Source organism: Pristis pectinata, chromosome 22, assembly GCF_009764475.1.
Source record: "Pristis pectinata isolate sPriPec2 chromosome 22, sPriPec2.1.pri, whole genome shotgun sequence".
NCBI classification, from domain to species: domain Eukaryota; kingdom Metazoa; phylum Chordata; class Chondrichthyes; order Rhinopristiformes; family Pristidae; genus Pristis; species Pristis pectinata.
The window spans coordinates 4,210,530-4,227,648 of record NC_067426.1 but is presented as its reverse complement, the minus strand read 5'-3'; the positions used below and the strand labels follow the sequence as shown (position 1 = coordinate 4,227,648).

General features: G+C 44.0%; 1 protein-coding gene across 1 annotated transcript in view; it reads left to right on the top strand.

Moving 5' to 3' along the window:
* The first annotated feature begins 7,433 nt into the window (after positions 1-7,433).
* LOC127581877 (forkhead box protein O3-like) overlaps positions 7,434-17,119 on the top strand; it is a 201,649-nt gene continuing 191,963 nt past the window's right edge. The window contains exon 1 of the mRNA XM_052036703.1: positions 7,434-7,892. Coding sequence (XP_051892663.1) covers positions 7,464-7,892 — 429 coding nt within the window. The 5' untranslated portion in view covers positions 7,434-7,463. The remainder of the gene's footprint in view (positions 7,893-17,119) is intronic.

Below are 17,119 nucleotides of genomic sequence, written 5' to 3'. Positions count from 1 at the left end.
ATTGGGTGACCGCTTCGTCGAGAACCTTTGTTCTGCCCGCTGCAACAGCCAGGACCTCCCGGTGGCCACCCACTTCAATTCCACATCCCACTCCCATACTGACATGTCCATCCACGGCCTCCTCTACTGCCGCGTTGAGGCCAGATGCAGGTTGGAGGAACAACACCTCATATTCCGCCTTGGGAGTCTCCAACCTGATGGCCTCAACATCGATTTCTCCAACTTCCGGTAACCCCTCCCCTTCTTTTTCTCACCCCCCCCCCCCCCCCCACCACTCCTTTGCCTTCCCTTGTTCCTGTGGCTCCCTTCCCCCACCTTGATGACCTGCTCATCTCCTCCCCTCCCCCATCCTTTATTCCATGGTCCACTGCCCTCTCCTACCGGATTCCTTCTTCTTCAGCCCTTTGCCTCTTCTACCTATCACCTCTCAGTTTATTACATCGTTCCCCCCCCAACCCCCGCACCCACCTACCTTCCCCCTCTCACCTGGACTTACCTGTCCCCTGCCTGCGTGTGCTCCTCCTCCCCCCCCACCTTCTTATTCTGGCTTCTGCCCTCTTCCATTCCAGTCCTGATGAAGGGTCTCGGCCCGAAACATCTACTGTTTATTTCCCTCCATAGGTGCTGCCTGACCTGCTGAGTTCCTCCAGCACTTTTTGTGTATTGTGCCAGATTCCAGCATCTGCAGAATTTCTTGTGTCTTTCACCACTTAAAAAATACACAGCATTGATAACCTCACATTTTTCCATATTACAAAACTCTGATGATCTGGAGTATTAATAATATTCCAACAACTTTTTATTCACTTTTTTCTGATGTTACACAATAGTACAATGCACAGTCCAATGAACCAGATGAGTTTCGAGGGAGCATGGGAACCAGGGCCCTAGCGAGTTTCAAGAGAGTTGTGGAAATGGGACCACATGGAGTTCAAAGGAAGTGGGGGAAACAGAGCCCGTGTGAGTTTAAAGGGAGAGCTGGAAACACCATCTAGAGAACCCAATGCTGAACCACTGGGACTTCCAAACAATAGGGGAGTGGATTATCAGAGTTTTACTGTAGACTCCCTTCAACCATTCTGTTCTTGAACCAACTGGCAAAGTCTTAATCACCACTACAGTTTGGCAACACCGTGACCACTCTGATCACTTTACACTAAAATGGTCTTTGTATTTTCTTGTTCTAATTGTGTTTTTATTTCTTGTAAAAATTGTGTATAATTTATGTTTAATTTACGCTTTCCTTGTGAATGCTGCTTATCTGATGCTGTGTGCCTGTGATGCTGCTGCAATTAATTTTTATATTGAACCTGTGCACACATGTACCTGTACATATGACAATAGATTCAGCTTTGACTTTGACTTTGACTTTGCATTATTGTTGCCCACTCATCAGCTTATCCATAAAACCATAAAATAAAGGAGCAGAAATAGGCCATTCGGCCCATCGTGTCTGCTCTGCCATTTTATCATGGCTGATTTTGTTTTTAACCCCCATTTCTCCTGCCTTTTCCCCGTAACCCTCAACCCCCTCACCAATCAAGAACCTATCAACCTCTGCCTTAAATACACCCAACGGTTTGGCCTCTGCCCTCTGTGGCAACAAATTCTACGGACAAGGTTTATTGCATCCTAATCCCTGCTAAATTATTGAAGTTCTTTGAGAATGTGGCTGGTAGAATAGATTAGTGGTATATCTGAATTTTCACAAGGTTTTCAATAAAGTGCCAATGAAGAAGTTAGTCAACAAAGCTAGAGGACATGCAACTGGAGGTGAAGTACTGGTGGGGATTAAGTATTGTTTAACGAGCAGAAAACAACAACAGCATAAGTGGGTCTTTCCCAGCTGTGACTCATGGCCACCACAGGGATCTGAGCTTGGGCTCCAGTTATTCACAGTCCATATCAATAACTTGGCTGAGGGGAACAAATGTCATGCATCCATGCAGCTGTCTCCAACCTTCACCCTCCCCTCCCCTCCCCCCACCTCGGTCCATCTGCCTCTATTTTCTCTTTGTCTGCCTCCATCTATCATCCACCTGCCACTGTCTCCGAACTCCACACCCTCTCTTCCCTCCCCTACCTGGTGCAACCTGCCCGTCACCTTTCACCCCTCCTCAGTCCACCAGTCACCTTGGGTTCCTGTCTCACCAATCCCCCTCCCCTCTTCATACCGGCCATCTTCCCTCTCCACTCTCAGTCCTGATGCAGGGTTTTGACCCGAAACGTCGACAGTTCCTTCCCCCACCCCCCCACCCCCTACAGATGCTGCTCGACCCATTGAGTCCCTCCAGCAGATTGTTTGTTGCTCCAGATTCCAGCATCTGCAGTCTCTTTTGTCTCCTCAGTAGTCTATTCCTGATTCTGAGACGGTGACTCCTGGTTCGACACTCAGCCAGGAGAAACTTCTTCCTTGCCTGTACTGTATCAAGGCCTGTTGGAAATTTCAATGAGACCTCTTTTCATTCTTCTAAATTCTAGAGAATACAGGTATTCTACTCATTCCCTCCTTTTATGAACAACCCACTATCTCTGGAACCAGTCTGGTGAATTTCTGTTGAGCTCCCTCTTTGACATATATATCCATTTATACTTAAGTAAGGAGACTAAAACCATACACAATACTCCAGATGCAGTCTTACCAAAATCCTGTGTAATTGTAATAAGACATTTGACATGTCCCCGTCAGCCCTCACCAATTTCTACTGACGCACTGTAGAAAGCATCCTATCTGGATGCATCACAGATTGACATGGCAACTGCTTTACCCATGACCGCAAGAAACTGCAGAGTTGTGGACACAGCCCAGCGCATCACGGAAAACAGCCTCCTCTCCGTTAACTCCCCTCCATGTCTACACTTCTTGCTGCCAGCATAATCAAAGACCCCACCCACCCCAGACATTCTCTCTTCTCCCCTCTCCCATCGGGCAGAAGATACAAAGGCCTGAAAGCACGTACCACCAGGCTCAAGGACAGCTTCTACCCCTCAGTTATAAGACTATTGACTGGTTCCCTAGTACAATAAGATGGATTCTTGACCACACAATCCACCTCGTTATGACCTTGCACCTTACTGTCTACCTGCACTGCACTTTCTCTGTAACTGTAACACTTTATTCTGCATTCTGTATTGTTTTACTTTGTACTACCTCAAAGCATTGTGTAATGAATTGATCTGTATGAACGGTATGCAAGACACGCTTTTCACTGCACCTCGGTACATGTGACTATAATAAACCAATTCCAACTCCAAGTGACATATCCTCATGTAATAAGGGCGAACATACTGCTCGCTTTAATTGCTTGATGCACCTATGTGTTAGCTTTCAGTAACTTATTTACAAAGATACCTAGGTCTCTTTGAACATCAACATTTCCAAATTTCTCACCATTCAAATAATACTCTGCTTTTCCGTTTTGTAGCTGAAATGGAAGATCTCACAATTTTTCCACACTGTATCCATCTGCCGGACTCTTGCCACTCACTCAGTCTTTCTATCTCCCCTTGAAGTCAATTTTACGTCCTCCCTTCTGCTTATAATCCTACCCAGTTCTGCATCATGAGCACATTTAGATGTGCAATGGAGACACAAGAGACTGCAAATGCTAGAATCTGGAGCAAGAAGCAATCTGCTGGAGGAACTCAGCGGGTCGAGCAGCATGACGATGCTGGGATCAAGTGACTCATTGGAGGTACATAGAGGATGCAAGAGTATACCCAAGGAAGAAACTAGGAGGGTCAAGAGGGACATGAGATGGTTTTGGCTGAGCAAATTAAGGAGAATCCTAAGAGATTTTTTTAAAGTTTATAAGGGAACAGGGAGAAAATGGAGACCCTCAAAGATCAAGATAGAAATCTCCGTGTGAAGCGGCTGGAGATGGGCAGAGTTCTCAATGATTATTTCTCCTCTCTTTTTGCCATGGAGAAAGATGTGAAGACTTGGGAACCTGGAAAGTTAATGAAGATGTTTTGGGAGCAGTCCATATTACAGTAGAAGAGGTGTTATCTGTGTTAAGATGTACAAAGGTAGACGAATCTCCAGGTATATCCAAGAACACTGTGGGAAGCTAGAGAAGACATTGCAGGAGCCCTCAGTGAGATATTTGGAGAGGGGGATAGTGCAGGAACATGGAGCGTCAGGTAGAAGATCAGCCACCTTCATGATGAATGGCAGAGCAGGATTGAAGGTCCAAATGGCCAGATCTGTTCTTAATTCCTATGTCCTTATGTTCTATATACTCCTGTTCTCACTTATTTTCTCACTTAGATCTTTCTGTTTTTCTCTCCCTCCTTCTTTTCGCTGCAACTTTAACCTCCCCTGAGGTCTATCCTTTCCAAATTACATGTGAATAGGAGTAGGCCACTCGGCCCCTTAAGCCTGTTCCATAATTTAAAATCGTATCATGGCTGCCCTGACTGCAACCTCAATGCCATGTTCCCTTTTACCCACAGTAACCTTTCATCTTTGCCTGTCAAGTATGTTTCTCCCTCTGCCAATAAAGCTCAAAGAACTCAAAGGTTGAGTGAGCTCAGGCTTTTCTCTTTGGAGAGAAGGAGGATGAGAGGTGACTTGATAGAGGTGTTCAAGATGATAAGAGGCATAGATTGAGTGGACAGTCAGAGACTTTTCCCCAGGGTGACAATGGCTAACACCAGGGGACATAATTTTAAGGTGATTGGAGGAAGGTATAAGGGGGATGTCAGAGGTAAGTTTTTTACACAGAGAGTGGTGGGTGTGTGGAACGCACTGCCTGTAGAGGTTGTGGGGGCAGATACATTAGGGAAATTCAAGAAACTCTTACATAGACACATGAATGATAGAGAAATGGAGGGCTATGTGGGAGGGAAGGGTTAGATAGATCTTAGAGTAGGATAAGATGTTGGCACAACATTGTGGGCCGAAGGGCCTGTACTGTGCTGTAGTGTTCTATGTTCTGTGTTAACACAGGAAAATAGGAGCAGGAGTAGGCCACTCGGCCCCTCAAACCTGCCCCACCATTCAATATAATCATGGCTGAGCTACCCCAGGTCCCACCACCCGGACCATGCCATTTTCTCGTAGCTACCATCAGGCAGGAGGTACAGAAGCCTGAAGTCCCACACCACCAGGTTCAGGAACAGCTACTTCCCTTCAACCATTCCGTTCTTGAACCAACCGGCACAACCCTAATCGCTACAGTCTCACAACTTTATGACCACTTTGCACTAAAATGGACTTCATTTTTTTGTTCAAATTGTGTTTTCTTGTAAAAATTGTGTATAATTTATGTTTAATTTATGTTTAATTTATGTTTCTCTTGTGAATGCTGCTTATCTGATGCTCTGTGCCTGTGATGCTGCTGCAAGTAAGTTTTTTCATTGCCCCTGGTGCAAACATGTACTGGTGCAGATGGCAATAACCTCAACTTTGACTTTGATCTCTTCTTCTGTGCCAATTCCCTATAGCCCTTTGAAAAATGTATGTACTTCCTCCATAAATACCCCCACTGATGTAGCCCCAAAATGATCCAGCCTCCACAATCCACTGAGGCAGAGAATTCCAGAGATTCACCACCTTCTGCGAGAAAAATTCCTGTGCATTTGTTTTTAATGACTACTTCCTGGTCTTGTAACTGCGTCCCCTCAATTGGGGCTGCTCTTTGAGGAAGAGTTCCCAAGACTCATGACTTCCTAAAAGAAAAACAAATCATTTAACCTCTGACTTAAGTGGGCCACCTTTTATTTTTAAGCATGTTTCCCTATCTCTGGATTCTCCCACTGAAGGGAACACCCCTTCCACATTGTTTTAATCAAGTCCAGTGGATACCAGCCAGGTTTGCCTCAGCTTTCCACATAAGACAACCCACTCATTCAGGTGTCAGTCCAGTAAATCTTCAAATTTCTTCCAATGCATTAACATCCTTTGTTAAATATGGAGACCAGTATTGTACACAGTACACCAGATATGGCCTCAGCAATATGACTAATCGCTAATTGGTTTATTATTGTCACCTGTACCAAGGTACAGTGAAAAGCTTTTGTTTTGCATGACATCCAGAGAGATCATTCCATACATAAGTACATTGAAGTAGTACAGAATATAGTGTTACAGTTACAGAGAAAGAACAGTCAGGTAGCCAATAAGGTGCAAGGGCGATTACATGGTAGATTGAGAGGTCGAGAGTTCTCCGCACTGAAGCTTAGCCTCCCTACCTTGCTCTTCAATTCCTCTCACCTTAAACAATAAGGTGTGGTCTCACCAGTACAACAGATTTCCCAGTTACTGTCGCACATCATGCACTTGAACACCCAGATCCCTCTGCGTATCAGAGCTCTTAAGATAATATGTTTCTTTTTTTTTTATTTTGCTTACCAAAGTGAATGATTTTACATTTTCCCACATCATCTGTCTGTCTTTTTGAATAAAGGAATTACACTCAACCTTCTGGAACCTTCATCAAATCTAGGGAATTCTAGAAAATCTAGAAATCCAGAAATTTCCCTAGAAATCAACAATCTCACCAGCCACTTAAGACCCCAGGGTAATGTCAGGGCCCGGAACTTCAACAATGCTTGTGCCTGGTGATTTCCTGAGTGTCTCCCTCCCTTCCATTTCCAGATTTATAGCTAATTTCTAGGATCTCAATTATATATATTGAGGACAGGAGCAGAATACCTGCTTTAATCCATCTGCCATGCCTTTGTTTTCTGTTATTAATTTCCCCAGACTCACTTAGTATAGGACCGACGCACACTTTGTTAGCTCTTCTCTATCAGTCTGAAAAGGTGAACCTCTGTTTCTCTCCCCACAGATGTTGCCTTTTTTTGTTTTGTGTTCAGATGCTGCCTGGCTTGCTCAGTGCTTCCAGGAATGTCTGCTTTTTATTTTCGAGTAATATGCCAGATTCATGGCTCCTTGCTCCGGAGTAATTTAATCAGACTGGCCAGCTGCTTCGGTGGGGCTGAGCTGGTGTGCGCGGTGCGCCCAGCGCCCGGTGTCGGGGCAACTCCGCGCCTCGCCGTCAGCACAGCTGAGCCGCGTGACGTCAGTGGAGGGGATTTCCCCGCTAATGTATTCAAGGGCGGGCGCCGCCGCAGCCAATGGCGGAGGGAGGTGGGCGGCACCCGGCGCGGCGGCCGCCGGCAGGGCCCCGCCCCGATGGAATGCTGTGACAGTGGGCGACCAATGAGGCGGCGGCTGGCCGCGGTGTAACCTTTTCTCTGCGCGCAGCGGGTACACATGGAAGCGACGCGCCGGCGGACAACAAGGCGCAGTTGCGGCGGAGCGGAGGCAGCGCTGTGTGCTATGGCAGCTCTCCGCTGAGTTATCGCCCACCCCCGCCCCCTCCCCTCCCAGCTTTAACCCCTCCCATCTCTCGGGGGGGTTTCCCCCTCCTTTTAATATTTTAATCCTCCACCCTGACATCTGTTGTAATTTGATTTGTTGTCAGATTTTCTCCCTCCTGCTGCTGGCTACCGTCATGGAAGAAGCTGCAGCGCCTCAGGTTGACATCGACCCGGATTTCGAGCCGCAGAGCCGGCCCAGATCGTGCACCTGGCCGCTCCCTCGACCAGACTTCCCGGGAGCCGAGGGCAAAGCGGAGGAAAACGCCCCGAGTAACGAGGCAGCGGCGGCGGCGGCGGCGGCGGCAGTTACCGGGATCAAGACGGACGCCAGGGCTGTGCCGGCGATCCAGTCGGTGCTGGGCGTCAGTGAGATCAGCCACCACCGCAAGAAATCGTCCCGGAGAAATGCATGGGGCAACCTGTCATACGCCGACCTGATAACCAAAGCCATCGAGAGCTCTCCCGATAAGAGGCTGACACTGTCACAGATTTACGACTGGATGGTTCGACATATCCCCTATTTCAAAGATAAAGGAGACAGCAACAGCTCAGCGGGCTGGAAGGTATGATCGATTCACAGGTGCAAGTCACATCGCCTGTTGCATTTGTTAAAACGCACACACTCACACGCAGAGGTCGCCGGCTGGTTAAAATGAGTGACACTCCGAAGGAAGCTTTCATCTCGGGGCTGTGAATTTATGTCAGAATTGTTCTGCAGCGCAAGGTGGTCTTTTGTTTTTCAACATTAGGCGAGGCAGACGTCACTGGCAGTTGAAAAGTTTACCTGTCAATCCGTTTCACCCCCCTCTTTCTGCAGAGCAGCCGGTCCTGGGGAAACAGGTCAGCGCGCGTTGCACTTGTTGAACACTTGTGTGCAGACACCAAAAGTGTTGCTCTTCTGTCTGCACCGTGTTTCAAAGTGCAAACCCAACAAGTTGGCAATGTTTAGATGAATCCAAGCAGATAGCAGGGAATCTAAGGAACATTGTGCAATCAGTGGCTGTTCTGAGACGAGGATTGCAATCAGCCGCCGGAGTTACTAAACACTAGCTTTAGTTGCTGATCCGAAGTCCAAGAAGCGTCTTGAGCTGTGGATGGGGTTTTTAAAGTCTTTCTATTGCACGTTACCATAGCTGTTTTCTTACAGTATTCGGGTGTCAAGGCGATTCATATCGCCTCCCGTTCTAATCCCAGAAAGATAAATTCATTATGATCGTCAGATGGCAAAAGTAAAATCGTGCGCTGGAAGATTCTGGCGAACAGTTTGCGTGCGTTGTGTTTGCTGCTGTAGAACTCCAGTTGGGGGAATGTGCCAGGGTTGATCGAGGAACAGTTGTACTCGTCCCATCGTGTTGTGACATGTTTTAAGGCTACGTTAAAGGACGGTGTCAGAACCCCGTTAGTGCTTTTTAAACAAAATACAATGTTTTTGAGAAGTTACTGTAGAGGTGGTCGTTGGAATCAAGCACCCACTGAGCTTTTCCATAGGGATAATGAGTGAATGGAGATTGTACAAGCACATAAAGTGGTGTCGAGTTTAGAGCGACGTTAGTAATCAACTGTGACTATCTACCTTGTTGCATAATTGATCTAAGGTTGGTATAGTGTGTGCCAAATACCGGGGCACTATAATTTGGGCTGACTCAGTTTTGGAGATTGTCTTTGTCTTTTTATAACTTGCCTTTTGCATGTGAACCATCAGTGTCTGTGTGCAAACGTTTTCTAAAACCGAACTGTCCTGCCGTGTCTTTGGTCGCCTTTGCCAATACTACTTCCTCTGCGGGAACGTTTTTATCACATCAAGAAAGCATCACCTGGGTATTGCCATAACAGGCTGCCCTGCAAGGGCGGATGTTACAAGAGAGTCACCTTACACTGTGAGAGTTCAGAGTTCAATTATATGTCACTAGGTACAACTAAATCAACACTGGTCTTGCCATCTTCTAGGGAATCTTCCCAAATAATCTTCTCAAATCTGAATCAGCAATGATTTGTGGAGCAGTGGGTAAATATTAAATATCTCAGTGAACTAGCAATGAACAACAGGATGGTAGGAGGTAGTGCTTGGGAGAAGCAGATTGTCCTTGCTTCTTTTTTTTACTTTCAGTAACTTTAAGTGGCATTCAGCTGTACATGATTTAGTAAATTAAGAAGAGCCCTTCTGTCATTATGGAATCCCTCCTCACTCACACACAGTTCAGAGACTATATTAAAACAAGTTGGAGTACAAGATTGGTCGCCTTTTCTTTTGTTAGCATCTTTCTGGATTTGAGTGATTGATTTTTAACCCCACATCTTTTGCATTTGCACTAACTAGTTTCTTTTAAGTAATCCACTTTCTCGTATCTGATTGGCTGTGGAAATTCCCATCTGAACAGGTTGAATAGGGATATCTGGGCAGTGCACAGGGAAGTGATCTTGGGGCAGAGTAGAGTCACACAGCACAGAAACAGGCCCTTCAGCCCAACCGGTCCATGCTGACCAAGATGCCTATCGAAGCTAGTCCCATTTTTCCTGTGTTTGGCCCATATCTCTCTATATCTTTCCTATCCCTGTACCTGTCCAAGGTGTTAATGTACCTGCCTCAACCACTTCCTCTGGCAGCTACCACTGCCTCTGGGTGAAAAAGTTGCCCCTCAGGTTCCTATTAAATCTCTCGCCTCTCACCTTAAGCCTGTGCCCTCTAGTTCTTGATTTTCCAACTCTGGGAAATGACTGTGTGCATTCACCCTATCAATGACCCTCATGATTTTATACGCCTCTATAATTTCACCCCTCATTCTCCTATGCGCCAATGAATAAATTCCTAGCCTGCTCAGCCTCTGTAACTCAGTCCCTTGAGTCCTGGCAACCTATTCTGTGCCTTAGGCGGTGCTTGACGTGCAGAGTAGGACAGGTTTGTACATCCCACAGTGAATTATGTACAAGCAGGCCCCGAGAAGGCTGGGTTTCATGGAAAACATTTAAGATGGGTTTGTGCAAAACAGAAGGGATTCAGTAAGTGGGAGCTCAGAATAATTTGTTGAAGCATTTTGTATCCAGGCAACAAAAACTCGATCCATTTTATCATTACTTGAGCCTTGTCTTCAGCTGGGGAAAGTCTCAACTTTCCTGAGTGGTGGCTGTGTCAGTGAGAATTTGCATCTATTTTAATGCCATTCATGCAGCCAACAGTGCTAATTGAACCCGGTGGCCTGTGGGAGTTAAATTTCCATCCGCACAGGTAAAGCTGGAGCACTGGGGGCTAATTATGTTAAATTCAGCTCCCTTTGTATCATCTGAATCAGTGAATAATTCAAGTTAGTACCCTGGTGATGCCATTAACAATGTTATTTTTTTTGTCTCTCAGCTTGTAGATTTTCATTGATTATATTGGTACTAGTTGACTGGATTTGAGTAACAAAATAAGAGAAAAAAATCAACATAATTGGAAAGTCAAATATCAAACTTGGCCATAAATGTTGACAATGGTTTGCATATTGAAAGAGTTTTTGGTTGTGAAGTTTCTACTTTGTTAATCTTAACATAGTGAGCCCTATTGAAGTGGTAGTGCCTGGCAATTATTCAACCCCTGTAGTGTGGTTTGCTCAGTAGACCTCGCCTTCAGATGGAACTGCTTTAAGTCAGTGAGGGTTAAATACTTGGATACTCTAATGAGTTGCTTTGCACAAAGACCATGAACTGTGCTTCACAGATCCTAATGCAATGATTTAGAGTTTGCAAAGTTTTCCTTTTCACTTCCATAAATAGAATGTTTAACTGTAAGTTTCATACAATGACAAAAAAAGCCCCTTTAAATCTAAAATAGGTTTTAAATCTGTAAGTCTTGCTGAACCATCTCTATTCAGCAGTGTGAAAGAACACAGACTGGTGACCTGTGCATGACTGCTGGCCTGTGTAACATGACAGACCTAATGAGATTGGAACATTATTTCAGCAATGTCTTGGCTGGCATTTGGTTGTAAGGGCTGAATTACACGCTCTGTGGCTGGAAGCAGAGGGCAGAGGAATCAAGATCATTGAGGATTAGGATATGTAAAGGGTACATGTGCTGTTTAAATCTGTGCTTTATTTTCTTTGTAATAGTGAATCACACAACAGTTTGTTATTGCAATACACATCCTAATATTGAAGGAGTTAGAACATAGAACACAGAACATTACAGCACTGTACAGGCCCTTCGGCCCACGATGTTGCGCCGACATTTTATCCTGCTCTAATATCTATCTAACCCTTCCCTCCCACATACCACCCTCCCCCGCCATTTTTCTATCATTCATGTGTCTATCTAAGAGTCTCTTAAATGTCCCTAATGTATCTGCCCCCCACAACCTCTGCTGGCAGTGTGTTCCACGCACCCACCACTTTCTGTGTTTTAAAAAAAAACTTACCTCTGACATCCCCCCCCCCCCCCCATACTTTCCTCTAATCACCTTAAAATTACGTCCCCTCGTGTTAGCCATTTTCGCCTTGAGAAAAAGTCTTTGACTGTCCACTCGGTCTATGCCTCATCATCTCGTACACCTCTATCAAGTTATTAATGTTTTTTATTGAAGGAAATCCCTCACCATATGGTCAATTGAATTGAACGGTATGTAGAACTTAGATTAAAAATGTTATTTCTTTCCATGCCTTGTGATTCACCTAACAAAGCCAGCATGCAATTAGGCTATTTATTATTGATTCAGAGTCTGTGCTGGGCTGGTTGAACTTAGCCAAGTGGCAATAGGAGTACAGCAATTGGCCTTGGTAGGCTGGTAGGAGCAAAGCTTTAGCCAGGATTTCCATACATGTTCAGAGATAATGCTGGAAAATGCAAATGATGGACCTCAGAGAGATCAGGACTGAAGACCTGTGACAACTCCTCGTGTTAGGTACTCAACTGGTATTTCTGTTAAGACTCAGATAGACTTTTGGAAGAGGTGTGGGAATCTTCGGCAGTATCTAAGTGGGAGTCAATGCCTTCAAGAACGGCAACAATTTTTCTGTTTAAATCCTTTCCATCAGTATTTTTTTTAAAGGTAGGCTATGCATTTTTAAACACAGAGGTCATTTGGTACTCAGTTCCAAGGTGATCTGTGCACCTGACCTCAATCTCTGACGAGACAGTGAGTACTTGCCATTTTGAGAGAGTTCATTTCAGTGGGAATTGATATTTATTCCAATCCTACACATTTCAAATGTGGGTAATTGGTAATGTTCCAAAGGCACTCAGAAAGGGTGAATACCAGCAGCCAAGTGCTGCAATGTAGTCTGCTAACTAGGTTTTAAAACTTCCAGAATTTTATAGATGGGTATGTTGATGAGAATGCAAAGGTTTATGATGTAAAGCAATTGGAATGATATTTTGAGGTGCAAACTATTGCTTCAGCACCTTTCTGAAATAGCTTTGTAACAATTTCATGAATAATTTAATGTAAACAAATTAAATCTTGCGAACTATTGTATTTTTAATGGGCTCCAGTTATTCCCTTTAATATTGTTTGAGGTGGTTTCTCTGTGTCAGTGTAACTGCCCGGCTCTAGGGCAGTGGCTACATATAGTAAAGTGATAAAGCAAAATCCTACAAGGAAGGAAATCAGAAACTACTGGTGGGATCATTCTGTCTGACTTTCTAAGTGTTTTGAGCTTTAGTGGAACGGGCTGGCAGGGGCTGGGGTGGAAGCAGATCCGACAGTGGTGTTCAAGAGGTTTTTAGAGAGACACGTGAATATGCAGGGGATGGAGGGATATGGATCACATGCAGGCAGAAGGGATTTAGTTTAATTTGGCATCATGTTCGGCACAGACATGGTGGGCTGAAGGGCCTGTTCCTGTGCTGTACTGTTCTCTGTTCCATGTCCTATGTTCTATACCCATCAATTAAATCACCTCTCAGCCTCTCCTATTCCAGCAACAACCCTGCCAGCCAATCATTCTTGAAAACTAAATTTCAACAGCCCTAAGAACATCCTCACAAACCCCCTCTGCAGCCTCTCCAATGCTATCACATCCTTCCTGTACTGTGGTGACCAGAACTGTAGTTCACTGTAATCGAGCAATGATTTTATACGGTTCCAGTGTGATCACATAGCTCAATTTTCATGCCTAACATTTTGTATTTCTTTTGTTATGGAGAGAATTTCCAAACAGTAGTGTAGAATGAACAATTAGGATGCAAAATCCAGTGAAGATCTGTTTGCAATGAGGAATATACACAAGGTTTCTGGGTTTATCTGGGCATTCTTGTAACTGGGGAGATTTGAATTAGCAAATGCATATCGACAGAGCTGTGCAACATCCTCCTCGTATGCGGAGTTCAATGTGGGTTGACAGTCACTGAATTGGTGAGAGGGCCTCATCAGCAGTACTGCAAGTGGGCTCACAGCAACTGCACGAAGATCGGACGGGAATTAATGCACAGATCTCGGTAACTCCACCTAACTAATGGTCCATCCAGCTTTGAACAGAATGGTGGGCTGAGGTGTGTGCTCGTCATTGCCAGATTTTCTGTCATTCCTAACTCCCAAGTATCCCTGTCCTACAGGACCTAGGAAAATCCAGGCTGCAGTGCTCATGTTTAGGATTCTTGCCTCTGCCTATAATAGATTATTTTGCCTTGTTTCGGCAAAAGTACACCAGGAAGGAGTCAGTCTGCTGTAGTTTCAAGTTTGAGAGATTTGGATATATTGAGACCAACAATCCCACTGAAGGAGTGCCGCACTGTTGGTGATGCTGTCTTTGGATAAAACATTAAACCATCTGCTCTCTCATTTAGATGTAAAAGATTCCAGGTCAGTAATTTGAAGAAGAATAAAGCAGTACTTCCTAATGTTCTCCCTGATATTCAATGTAACTAAAGCAGAATATCTGATTATTTCACATTACTAGTTGTGGGAACTGGCTGTTCGCAAATTGGCTGCTGCATTCCTACAGCAATGATTATACTTTTAAAAAAACCTCTGTCCTAATGCAGTTTCAACCTAAGACGTCAACAATTTCCCCACCCTGCCCCGATGCTGCACAACCCACTGAGTTGCTCCAGCAGATTGTTAATTGCTCCAGATTCCAGTATCTGCCGTCTCTTGTGTCTCAAAAAAAATACCTTGTTGGCTAAGATAAAAACCAATTTGTGCACAGCAAGTTGCTTGTGGTAACAATTGGAAAGTTACTTTCTTATTAGTGATCATTATTGAATGTTTACCTTAAAGGGACATCAAAGGTGCTATTGAAATGTAAGTCTTTTTCTTTTATTTCAAAAGCTTGGGGAAATAAGTATGACTAAATATTAAATAAGGAAATGGCTACATATAGTACTCCTCTGGAAAAAGTCTGGTTGCCTTGGAATGAGTATTTGGATGAATTTCTGTTTTGTAATACTCTGTGAAAGGGTTCTTGCTATAGCATTGTTCGGTACATAAGCCACCCTTTAATCTATTGCTTGCATGTTAATTCATCATTACCATGTCAGTGGCTTGCGCTATTTGAGGGAGCTTTATAAAAAGCCGGCTTGTGCCTTAACCAATATCTATGCATGTATTTACCAGCTGGTGATTGTGCTGAGTAAGGAGCAATTTTGTCCAGTGAGGTCTGTTGGGTCTTGACTGGAAAAAGAGGTGCTGATGAGTAGGAGCTTATTATCTGAAGTGGACTTCATCAGTCCTTAATGTTAGCTGCAGCAAGAGCTACTGGAAATGAATGCCAGTATTTTGTTTTATCTTTCAGATTGTAAGTTTTTATTGGTAGGTTGCCGGTTAAATTGCAATTTTAACAGTTCTATTACCAAACAAATCAATTACGGCATGAATCCTCTTGAGCTTGAATCACAAGAAGTCAGCAGGCAGGTGTAGATGGCATTTATCGTAAAGAGGTTGAAGTTTAGAAACCGAGAGGTCTGGTTACAATTGTACAGGGTGTTGGTGAGGGGCAACTGCACACAGTTTTGCTCCCTTTACCTTGGATGTAGTAGCATTGCAGGCAATTCAAAGAATGGGTGGGTTGCCCTGTTGAGTGAAACTAAACACTTTGGGCTTGTATTCTTTGGTGTTTAGATGAATGAGGAATGATTTGATTGAAAGATATAAGATCATACAGTGGCATGACAGGATAGGTGTTGAGATAGATTCACTAGAGGGAAAGTCTCAAGCGAGGGGGACATGGTTTCAAGATCAGTGGGTGGTCACTTAAAACTGTGGTGCGTAGAAATTTCATTTTGCAGAGGGTAGTGAATCTCTGGAAGTCTTTACTTCAGGGGGTTGTGGAAGCTGTTATGTTTGTTCTTCTTCAAGAGACAAACTTTGCATGGGTTTAACATCTGAATATTTTTATTAGCCAACACCAGCTTGGCTTGCTCTCCCTCTTTTTTTTACAGCCACTTCCTGTTCCCTCACGTCACCCCTTGCATTGCCCACTGGGAACAGTAGTTCTTTATTATAACTATATAATAACACAGAGGCTAGAGCATTAGAAGTATTTAAAGTGGAGATAGATACATTTTTGAAAGATTGGGAAGTTCGGGGGACTGGCCCAGAAGAGCAGTTGAGGTTTAGGGCAGATTAGCCATGGCCATGTTGAATGGTGGGGTAGGCTTGAGGAGCCAGGTAGCCGACTCCTGCTCCTATTTTCTTGTGTATCATTCCTTCATTGGAGTCCGCATTTGCTTACATGTTGTATTATTTTACTGTGTTCATCCATTTTTATCAGAGAACCCAATAATCTCAGTTGTCTATACCATTGTATCGAATGCTGCATTGTGTCCATATTTTTACCAATTAGTTCAGCATTACTCATGTGTAATCACTTGATCAGTAATAATTAAATAACACTCAAACTAACAAGTAGTTAGTGATGACTTTTAATTGATTTTCCACTCCCAACACTAATTGCAAAGGGAATGAACACAAATGGATCATTGGTTCAACTGTAATGTGAGATAACGCACATTTAATGCCAATTCTGAATAGACTTAGAAATCTATTATACCGTAATGTGCCAAAGACTTGGGAGTGTGACACACACACACACAAGAAAAATGTGAAGATCTGGCTGGCTATCTGCAGTAAATTCAGAGACTTTTTTCAGTGTCACCAATGCCAGATTTTAAAGTAATGGATAGTGATTGCTAATTATCTGTGATTAATCACTTGCTTTGATTGGCAGACACTGCTAGTTCATGGCATCAATCAGATTTTTTGTAGTTAGAAACAGCCTGGATTAGAAGCGAAGAAGAAATGGTCTTTTAGCCATTGTGAATCTGTCCTATGCAAAATAAATTTGTGTAACCACTCCTTCATTGAATATTGTACATATGATCCAGAGAAACCTTGCGCTCATTGATGTTAAATAGGTAATAGAACAACGAACATAGAGTATAGAACAGTACAGCACAGGAACAGGCCCTTTGGCCCACGATGTTGTGGTGAACTAATTAAACTAGTAATTAAACGCCTACCAAAACGATCCCTTCTACCTACACAATGGTCATATCCTTCCATCCTCTGCACATTCATCTGCCTGTCTAAGAGCCTCTTAAACGTCTCTATCGTATTCGCCTCAACTACCACCCCAGGCAATGCATTAAATCTTTCTCAACAACACTGTAAGAATGACTGGTGTTGAAATTGGTCATTTTCCTATGTTACAACAGAAGTTCATTGGCTGGAAAGTGTTTTGGCACATCCTGAAAGGGATTTGAAAACATCTATATAACAAAAAATCTGGGGACACAAGAGACGGCAGATGCTGGAATGCTCCACCCTTCCCTCCACCCTTTTATACCAGTTATCTTCCCCTTTGTTTCCAGTACAGATGA